The 10960-nt window shown below is 36.2% G+C and overlaps 1 protein-coding gene across 3 annotated transcripts in view; it reads right to left on the minus strand.

Annotated features, from left to right (window-relative positions):
• Positions 1–10960, minus strand: part of LOC107707084 (radixin-like) — a 40822-nt gene that overhangs the window by 17103 nt on the left and 12759 nt on the right. For all 3 annotated transcript variants that reach the window (XR_001636223.1, XM_016510967.1, XM_016510966.1), the window contains exons 4-7: positions 5597–5748; positions 3392–3475; positions 3085–3231; positions 1655–1751 (exon numbers count right to left, since the gene is read on the minus strand). Coding sequence is in view for 2 of the 3 variants with exons in the window: in XM_016510967.1 (XP_016366453.1) it covers positions 1655–1751; positions 3085–3231; positions 3392–3475; positions 5597–5748 (480 nt within the window). In the remaining variant the exon portion in view is untranslated. The remainder of the gene's footprint in view (positions 1–1654; positions 1752–3084; positions 3232–3391; positions 3476–5596; positions 5749–10960) is intronic.

The following is a 10960-nucleotide window of genomic DNA, read 5'->3' on the forward strand; positions in this document are numbered from 1 at the left end:
CTTTCACTTTCACTTTAAAATTTGCGATCTTGGTGTCACGTTTTACAAGAAAAGATAATTGTCTGATAATTGTATATATATCTATACACCTTTCACTTTTTAAGACTAAAACAAAAGATGGATTTATTGTTATTCCTAATTAAAAAGCACAACAATAAAACAGTAGGCTACTGTTACGAATCCGGTTCATGGACTTCCGTCCAATTGCCACCAGAGGTCGCTCTTCCATTTTAGTGACTCTCTCACTACACAGACTTTCACATGTCACCCCAGACTACATTTCCCAGCAGCCATTTCACTAATCACATGTTCATCCTGAAACCAATCACACACACTATATAACACTAGAGCCCGACCGATATATCGTTTTGCCGATATTATCGGCCCATATGAGCCTGTCGCCGATATATCGGTATCGGTGAATATGCCGCCGATATGAACATTTTTTTTACAGAACATATAATGCAGATAAAATGCTTGAAATGGTGTAATTACTTAGTTTGTCCAGCAGAGTTGAATAAACTTCCACTTTACTGTTCAGTGCACTGATGTCAGACTCATTTTGAATAGTTTGTTAAATTGTTAAATGCCCTGCCTCCATCATTACATATCTTTGTCACGTCATTATAAGTGTTTGATCACCACATTTGAGTGATCATTGCAAAAAATGTGTTTATGTATATATATTCTGTTTATGCATATACTGTATTCTATATATAGTACCAGTCAAATGTTTGGACACACGAATGGGAAAGTGTCCAAACTTTTGACTGGTACTGTACTATAATATACACAAAGAATATCGGCCGGTGTTTATTTTTGTTATGATATGAGATGATGTAACCTCCTAGAAGCGATGTCACTTGAATGTACATTATTTTACAAGGTTTTTTTGATGAGAGTAACAGGGCTGACATGAAATCAGAGGACACCAATAAAATTATTTATATTTTATAGAATAAATTCATGCTTATGCCAAAAACATAGCTTAACAATAAGACTATATTTGGAACAATATGCAAATGTGATTTTTATATCATTTTCCCTTTATTTTGCAAATTAAAAGTTCTGCTGAAAAAGAAAAATCATAGTGAGGGACAGGCCAAAAACCTTACCCTTATCAGCATAAATGCTATTTAAATTATTTAAAATAATATTTAATTGACTTTATGTAATATTGATGAAAGAATACATAGTATTGTTATGTTTTTAAATTGCAAATTTATTTGCTGTTATATTAAATCGATGTTTGATTATTTCTTAGGGACGCAAAAGGCACCGATTTCGTGGAATGACCCCCACACAAAATTTTGTACTCGTTTTCATACAATGTACGAATGTGTCAATAATTATAATAGTTTGCTATTTAGATTTGACATTCTTAGTCACTGAGTTTTGATTGGCTGCTGAGTCATATTAGAGGATATGCCAGGACATCCAACAAAGATGACTCATACCAATTTACAACTATATGGTTACAGCATTATTATAGATTTTCGTTCGCAAATATTACATAAACATCTTTGTGCAAATAAGGCTTAACCAGAATATGGACCTTACCACAAAATGATGTGCATGTAAACATGGTCCAAATTGTGCGTAACTTCTGTAGTTCAAACTGACAGCATAATCATAAATAATAATCAATACTTACGGGTGCTTTTTTATCAATGGGCTTGATGACAAACTTCTTATCGTTGAAAGAAATGTTTCGGATCTCACTCCATGGGAACCCAATCTTTGGTGTGAGCCTTAAAGAAAAACAAGAGAGAGATGAACACATTTGAAAATGTATGTACATTTTATTAACATTATTCAGAAAATCATGTCAAAAACAGCCAGCAGTGGGCAGCAGAGGAAAACACTTAGTCCATCTGCTGAGAGACAATCAAAATCAGCTGACCTATTAGAATCTAATATGAAAGTAATTTTTGTGGAGTTAACTGACATGCATTGACCTGGGCAGGGGCAATATGACCCCACAACTAAATAATATCCCAATTATGAAATGGTCCCACACTGTAAACAGGAATCAAGGCTATATTTCCCTTCACCCAGGGGCAAAAGGCCAAAACAACGCACGCTGTGACTCACCCTGTTCTAATGTCTGCCCTATAAGGCAGGGAATGGATGGGTGCTGAAGCAGGAGGGAGAGGTTAACTCTAATAATACAAATAATACTCACAAGATAACGTATTTACCATATGTCATGCATTGTGTGTCAATTATTGCTTGGATGTAAATAAAAGCCTAAATTTATAACCCTTTTAGATCTTTTAAGTTTTGGTTGTCTGAACTTTCAGTGAAGGGAGAAACCTCTCAGGATTCATTAAAAATCTATTAATTAGTATCTTATGGGTTTGAAACAAAATGAGGGTGAGAAAATTATGACGATTTCAATTTTTAAATGAACTACCCCTTTAATAAATTCTTCCAAAGAATGTACTGGAATTAGCAATCAAACGTTTCTGAAACTCCAATGTCTATGCTAACATCCTAAACCATAAAATGGCCATAGAAATGATAATTTAAACTATAGTTCAAAAAAACATGCAAACAAACAAACAATAAATAAAGCTCATGTTTCATCTATTAAACCATTTTTAAAAAAGTAATAATTGAAAAAAAAATATTTTAGGAATAAAACTGATCCAAAGTGACAGTATATACTTCTATAATGTTACAAAAAATTCTACTACAATTAAATGCTATTCTTTTAAATTCATCAAAGCAACCCTGAATAAAATGCATCACGATTTCCACAAAAATATGAAGCAGCATCTGTTTTTAACATTGATAACTATAAGAAATGTTTCATGAGCAGCAAATCAGCTGAAAATTCAGCTTTCCCTCACAATAATAAATCATATTTTAAACTATATTCCCATAAAAAAAGTTATTTTGGAATTGGAAAATACTTTACAATACAATATACTGTTTTTGCTGTGTTCTTCGCCTTGGTGAGCAGAAAAAAATTCTTTCAAAAACATAAAAAAAAATCTTACAGACCCCAAACCTTGGTACAGTAGAGTTTATACATAATGTTTATACATGAAATGTGAGACATTTCAGTGTAAGACTTACTTGTCTTCATGTTCATAAATGTTGAGACCAAGAGCATCCACTCCCAGCCAGAGCTCCGTTCCCTTCTTATTTTTGATCTCAAAGTAATTCACTCCATACATCTCCAGATCCTGAGCGATCTTCAGATACTCCATCATAGAATCCTCTCTGTAAACATACAATCATGGTGGGAATAGAAATACTGCTATTAAGCATTGTGAAGTTCACAGTGTGTGTAGTTGGGGACTGAAAACACCATTGCCCCAAGTGTGCTCTTGTATTATAATCTATGTGTACTCTTTGCATGTGTTTGTGTGTCAAGCCTTACCTCAGCATACCCCTGTGTTCCTCGTGCCATGTCTGTATTCTGTCTTCCCACTGTTCTTTAGTCAGTTTATGTTGCTCCAAAACTCTACATAATAATATTCACAACACACAACACATGATGAATCAGTCTGGTATCACTGTAGGGGGTCAGAAAATGGACTAAATAATTATTCATTGTTGTGTAAAAATATATTACACAAACTCTCATGCAATACATAAAAACCGGAGACCTAAACATTATGACCTGAAATTCCTGAAGGCAAGTTGTTTCATACTTCCAGATAAATTAATTCCGATCCACAAATTAATATAAAGAGATTTACAAAAATTAAACATTGCGAGTGGATAATGCACATAAAAACCCTGCAATACTGAACAATGTGTCTTTGTATTTAATTTGGATGTATTTATTTGTGTTAAGCGCCATGCCTCATCGCTTCTATCTCTGTACTACTCGCACACTTAGGTCCGCTACTGCACCTATCATTAGGGGTGCGCCGATCCTATACTCATTATCGCTCTCGAAGTAGTATTGGAGCCAGAACTGAGATACTGAGTATACGATCAGTGCATCCCTTAATCCCTGATCCAAATCCGATATTGTGCGTGCTACTCTGTGTTATTGTTATGTTAAGCCTCACAAAAGGTATAAAACAATATAAAGCACCATAAAGTTTTCATGCACTGTAGTCTTCTGAAGCCATTCGACAGCTTAATGTGAGGTACAGATATTTAAGCCGTTAAAGGCACAATATGTAAGATTTTTTTATTAAAATATCCAAAAACCACTAGAACAGTGTTATATATTTTGCTGACTTGTACACGCGACCGGAAGAAGCGGAAGTGATCGACTGTGGCATAATAAAAGCTCCGCTGCTTTCAAGCTCATTCAGCGGCCTCGTTTCGCTTCGACGGCTTTCAGCCTCACCCTGCTTCATTCTACTATGTTAAATCATTAGCTCATCCATGAACATGATTTCTGCCCGAGTCCCGTCAGATTGCATCGGCTGTGGGGATGAAGATGACAACTCCCATGATTCCACACTCAGTCACGGCGTCATCAAACTACACCTTTGTCTATTTATTTATTTTGAATACGCGCCCTCTAACAGCGAAAATTACATATTGTGCCTATAAATTAAAGTTCACGCAAACTCTTCATTCCGCTACAGCTGTCAGTAATTCTCCATTTAGCATTCAAATCTCAGTCGCATTCAGTTACGACAGTCAGCATGGTAAAACTCTCTCCAAGATCATTCAATGTTCCTACTGTTATACTTGATTTGTAGATAAAGATCTATGGTTTTGCATAAAATGACTTTATTGCTGTTTTTCAACCATGTTACTTGCTACTGGGTGTCTGTTCACAACACGGGAGTAGAAAAGTCTATGAATTGTTCTTCACACGCAGAGTAACTGAAATTGAAAACTGTTAAAAGGCTCAATAAACTGTTGCATAGACATAATACACTACTCATCAATATCGCTTCCATTTATGCTATGAACCTTTCAGTGTGAAGAGCTACACGCTGTGACTCAATGTTGCTTTAAATCCATCATTCTGCGCACGGGATGTGCATAAGCGATTTGTGCCGCTCTGTATTAGAGCCTTTAATATTATAATACTTGATACTTGATTGATATTGTAGGAATTTTTGCTGCATTTTCAGCTGCTAAAAACGCTTTGGTTGACACATGGCCTAAGAGCATGCAAAAGATCTCCGAGAAGCCTCTTTATAAGCAATTTTGATAAAAACAAATGAGAAATAAGCTGCAGAAACTAGTTAACCACAATAATGAACTAGTCAAGTATCTTGACCAATCCTTATCATATTCCACTGTTTAATCACAGTCTGTAAATCACAGTGCTTTGCAAGGTGATTCAACAAGAGGCCATTAAAGGCTTGCCAAGGCACAGGGACATTTAATTATAGCCTGCAATGACGCACTGGGTTCTGTTTTACCCTGTGTACTGAAACATGAGTATCAAAAGTAAAAAAAACCAAAAAAAAACACCCTGATATCCTCATCTTCTGAATCTGAAAGTAGCTTATATTTATGTACCACTTTGAACTACAAATCTGTAATAAATCATAGCAGTGAAAGAGAATATCATTATATCACCACATTACATTTGCAACAATCATTGAGCTACTGACGGGGGACATCCAACTTGTATATTTTTGTGTTGAGAAGACAGGCTCACCTCTGTGGTAGCAGCCTGTCATTGGTGAGGTAACCGGGCTTGTGGATGTCTCGGTTGTAGTCGGCGTACTTGGCCTGAACAGAGTAAGATGCCAGTAGGACTGCGGTCTCCGGAGGGCAGTAAATCTCATCATTCAAAATGGCTTCCTTCACCTAGACAACACAAACAGTTTAATTATATAAGGCCTATAAGGCCCTCAATGGTTTAGCTCCTGCATACCTAACTAGTCTTCTGCCACGCTACAATCCATCACGCTCCCTAAGGTCGCAAACCTCTGGACTTTTGGTAGTACCTAGGATAGCAAAGTCCACTAAAGGAGGTAGAGCTTTTTCGCATTTGGCTCCCAAACTCTGGAATAGCCTTCCTGATAACGTTCGGGGTTCAGACACACTCTCTCTGTTTAAATCTAGATTAAAGACACATCTCTTTGGCCAAGCATTCAAATAATGCATCTCATAATCTTGTACTGCAGTTATATCTGATCAAATGCACATTATTATTCTTTAGTTTGGGTTAAACAAATACATTTTGCTTGGTTGGAACAGCAGCTACGCTAATTATGTCTCTATTTGTTTCTCTGTTTTTGCCACGGGATTGACATCCCGTGGTAACTAGGATTTACACAAGCTTCAGTCTGGATCCAGAACACCTGAGAAGAGATGATGCAAACCCCTCAGAGGACCTCAGATGATGCCAACCCTGAAACAACATACAGAACTACCATATTTTGCTATAAATTTGATTGCATCATATAATGATTGCTGTTAACAGTGTTCATCGTCTGTTTGATTACGTCTTTAATTGATTTTTCCATACATTTCCACTGTCACCACTGATAAGCTACCACTAAATATTCTGGTGAATATTTCTACTATATTATACCACTAAATATTCTGGTGAAACTTAATTTGCTGTAAAGTTGCTTTGCAACGATTTGTATCGTAAAAAGCGCTATACAAATAAACTTGAACTGAATTGAATTGAATTATGCCATCTGGGCCTGTTTCCTCTTTTGAGAATTTATCATCTAGAACTGATAATTCAACACGATCCTGGATTGTTCCATTCCTCAAAACTCATCTTGGAACTGTTGTCATAGCAACAGTTCAATAACCTCAAACCTACTCAGGAGTATTTACTGTAAACAGGATTAGATCAGCAGTGAGGCTGATAACAAAAATCTGAGTCCTGCCATTGCTCCATACTAACTGCTTGTTTGCCATGTTAAGAATTGTGCTCATTCTTTCAATTCAACTGTAAAGGGTTTTCAGTATAATCACTATAATTTATATTAATTTACATTAATTTGAATTTACATTATATAAATATAGGCAAGTAAACGCATTACAAATGTGATGCGTGATATTGATATTTTTCTGACACCACTCATAATCACAAAGATGGCTTGGCATGAAGTGGCTTTGATAGACTATCTTTTCCCAAAATTAATACAATAAAGATCTTCTTGATGTTGGCATATCTGAGGAGGAGGTACTTTACAGTATACTTTACAGCTATCAAATCTTTACAGTATAATAAAGCACCCGGGTCGGACTGACTTCCAGTCAAATACTTTAAAGTATTCTCTAAAAAGCTACTGAACCCTTTTAACCAGCATTACCAGAGAGACACTAGACAGTCAAGCATTACCGTATTCACTGGAGGTTGCAGCAATAACACTGCTACTTAAACCAGGAAAACATCAACAAAAATGTGGCTCCTATAGGCCTTTCAGTTTGCTCTTCTGACTATAAGGTCTTATTCAAACTAATTGCTTTGCGACTAGAGAATGTCATCCCCAAAATTGTCCATTCAGACCAAACCGGATTTATCAAAAACAGACAGGGAGCAGAAAATATTTGAAGATTGTTCCATGTAATTAATACTGCTCAGAAACGAGAACATCCCATGATGACTGTACCCCGATGGATGCTGAAAAGGCGTTCGACAGAATAGAGACAAATTTTCTCGTATGCACATTGAGAGCTAGGAATTTCGGGGTATACGTTTATTCAATAGGCTATATCAAAATGCTCTTTAATGCCCCTAAGGCTCAAATTTTGACTAATAGATTTTTGTTGGACGCCTTCTCACTTTAGCTATAGAACCACTAGCTACAGCCATTTGCTCTGACCCATCAATTACTGGTATATACTGGTAGTGCAGTATCTGGTTATATAAGTTAAATTATTCAAAAAATGAGGCCTTTCCAATTAGTATGATTGGAACAATCAGACAATGATATTGGAAATTAAGTATTTGTGTATCAATATTAGTGGCTCCTTTATCATAACAATTACGTAAAATGTCTGAACCAAACTAAAACTGATCTTTAACAGTGGATGAATTTGCCTCTGTGATTAATTGGTAAAATCAATACAATAAAAGTTAATATACTGCCCAAAATCATTTACTTATTTCATTGTATCCCTTTTAAAATTCCTAAATATTTTTTTAAGGATCTTAAAGCTGTATCCACATGTTTATGGCATAAGAAAAAACCAAGAGTTGATTTAACCATGCTTCAGGCCCCATATGCTAAAGGAGGGTTGAATTTCCCAAATTTTAGACTTCATTATCTAGCATCACAGTTTCGCCCACTGTGGATTTGGCTGCATCCGAAGAACAGTGACGTGAGATGGGTCTCAATAGAGCAGCTTGAAATGAAAACTACCCCAGTAACAGTTATTTCTGGGCACAGGGAAGAAGCTTTCTGTGATTACGAAAAACCCTGTTCTCCTGGATACCTCCAACTATACAAAGCTGGATTAAGAAAGGAATTAAAACAATTGGTGATCTTGATGTAAATGGCATATTTGCTAGCTTCCCTCAGTTACCTGATTTATTTGACGTGCCTAAGCATTCCCTTACTTAAGTACTTACAAATAATACACTGGATTAGATGTCAATCATTGGAGTCAATCCTGTAAGATTTACAGAACCTCAAGACACTTTGATCTTCTGAGATACAGACAATACACACAGCGTACATGAATGCAAGTGATACTCACAGTCATGTTTGGTATCATTTGAACTGTCTCAGGGCAACTGGTACAATGGTCTCAATCTCACAAGTAGTAGGCTAGAAGGTAATACAGATCCTAAAAGTTTAGAGATGTTGTTTACTGTAGAGGGTGTGCCAGTGTCTTTCATGCAAATTACCATCTGTCCCCAAAACTCTACATGATCAATGCAAATCATAATTGTTAGTTCCTGTCTCCATTTGGAGGATGTTTGTCTTGGTCTGAAGTACTTAAGTGAAAACTACAAGAAGATGGGGGCGCTTCTGTAGCCAGATGAGCCCGCAGTGTGGAGTGTGTCCATACACTCCATAATATGTACTTTTCTGAGGTCAGGTATGAATCTTTTACTCTTAGCTCTATCTTTGAGAATTTGATGTCTTGTATTGATTTGATATCTTTGAATTGACTATGTAATTGGCATAATACATATTTACCTGACTGGTAATAAATTGTTACATTTGATTTTATTCTGACTTAAAGTAGATTAAGTGAAGGCGTATGTTTCCACAAATCTGCGTCCAGGGTTAAGTAAATACTAGATCTCAGGATAGATGGAGCATGGGGCACAGTAGGTGAGATTCTAGATTTCTGACTAACTGCTTGACTTTAGTTAAGTTGTTATGCAGTTGCATTAACTACGGGGGGTTATACTATTGCAGTACTAGTAAGCATGGTTCGGGCATACTTCATAGTACTAGCTTAACCTCTGATTATTGTTTGAACTTTAACCCTCTGGGGTCTGAGGTTTTGGGGCTCTGGAGAAGTTTTGACATGCCCTGACATTTGTGTTTTTTTCAGTATCTTAAAAACATATTAATGGCTAAAGTCTGATTACACTGCATTCAGCACAAACTGTGCTACAACAATATGTGATCAGCATGAATGTACATGCGTTTTTGAGAAAACAACGGTAATAAATTGTTACATTTGATTTTATTCTGACTTAAAGTAGATTAAGTGAAGGCGTATGTTTCCACAAATCTGCGTCCAGGGTTAAGTAAATACTAGATCTCAGGATAGATGGAGCATGGGGCACAGTAGGTGAGATTCTAGATTTCTGACTAACTGCTTGACTTTAGTTAAGTTGTTATGCAGTTGCATTAACTACGGGGGGTTATACTATTGCAGTACTAGTAAGCATGGTTCGGGCATACTTCATAGTACTAGCTTAACCTCTGATTATTGTTTGAACTTTAACCCTCTGGGGTCTGAGGTTTTGGGGCTCTGGAGAAGTTTTGACATGCCCTGACATTTGTGTTTTTTTCAGTATCTTAAAAACATATTAATGGCTAAAGTCTGATTACACTGCATTCAGCACAAACTGTGCTACAACAATATGTGATCAGCATGAATGTACATGCGTTTTTGAGAAAACAACGATTATGAGTGGTTAGTAAAAAAACTAACATTTTTAAGTCACTGAAATAAGGCCATAAAACACATACTGAAGATTTGTTCACAAGACTTTTGAGAATTAGATGTGGTAAACTAGAATATTAATATATGGTAGGCCTAGGGCTGGACAATAATTCAATATCAATATGTATCGCGATATAATCCCTTTATGGGCCATCAGTGTAAATGTGACTGAGGCAGGTAAGAAAGAATGTGAGGAGATTACAATAATGGACGTTTTGATCATTTGTGTTATATTACACAGTATAATCAAAATCTTCATAATGAAGGTCAAAGACATATTATTGATCATACTGATCTAAACACAGGCTTGAACAGTAACACACCTTTGTGACATTCTTAGACTCTAACATTCATAGTTTTACAGTGTAAACACTCATTACTTTTATATCGTAAGTTGTTACATGGATGACTGTAGGGGGCTAAACAGAACCACTATTTCAAGAATGACAAGCATAAGGCAGTCTATTAAATAGTAGTCATAACCTCTGACTAATGATCAGACTGGCGAGTTTTGTGAGATCCACATACACCGGCTGGCATGAGAACCTCTGAGCGACATAGATTCCTAATGAACAAGTAAATATAAAGTAAAGAGGCAACTAGATTAATCAAATGTCAGAAGAATAATAATTAGAAATAGACAAACAGCTAATTCGTATGACAAACTAAATCCGAGGTCATAAAATGGAGTCAGATTAGAATTTAACTTAAATTTAAAGGTGACATCATGAAAATCTGACTTTTCCAGGTTTTAAGTGCTATAATCAGGTCCTTGGTGCATCTAGCAACCAAGGAAACGTGAAAAAGATTAACCCAGTAACTTTGTTTTGGTAAGCCTTTTTCTGCAAGCGTCTGAAAAAACGAGCGCGTCTGATTTCGCTCCCCTAGTGACGTTGCAAAGGGATCTCATTATAATATTACC

The sequence above is a fragment of the Sinocyclocheilus rhinocerous genome, unplaced genomic scaffold, assembly GCF_001515625.1.
Source record: "Sinocyclocheilus rhinocerous isolate Xijiao unplaced genomic scaffold, SAMN03320098_v1.1 scaffold925, whole genome shotgun sequence".
Taxonomy (NCBI): domain Eukaryota; kingdom Metazoa; phylum Chordata; class Actinopteri; order Cypriniformes; family Cyprinidae; genus Sinocyclocheilus; species Sinocyclocheilus rhinocerous.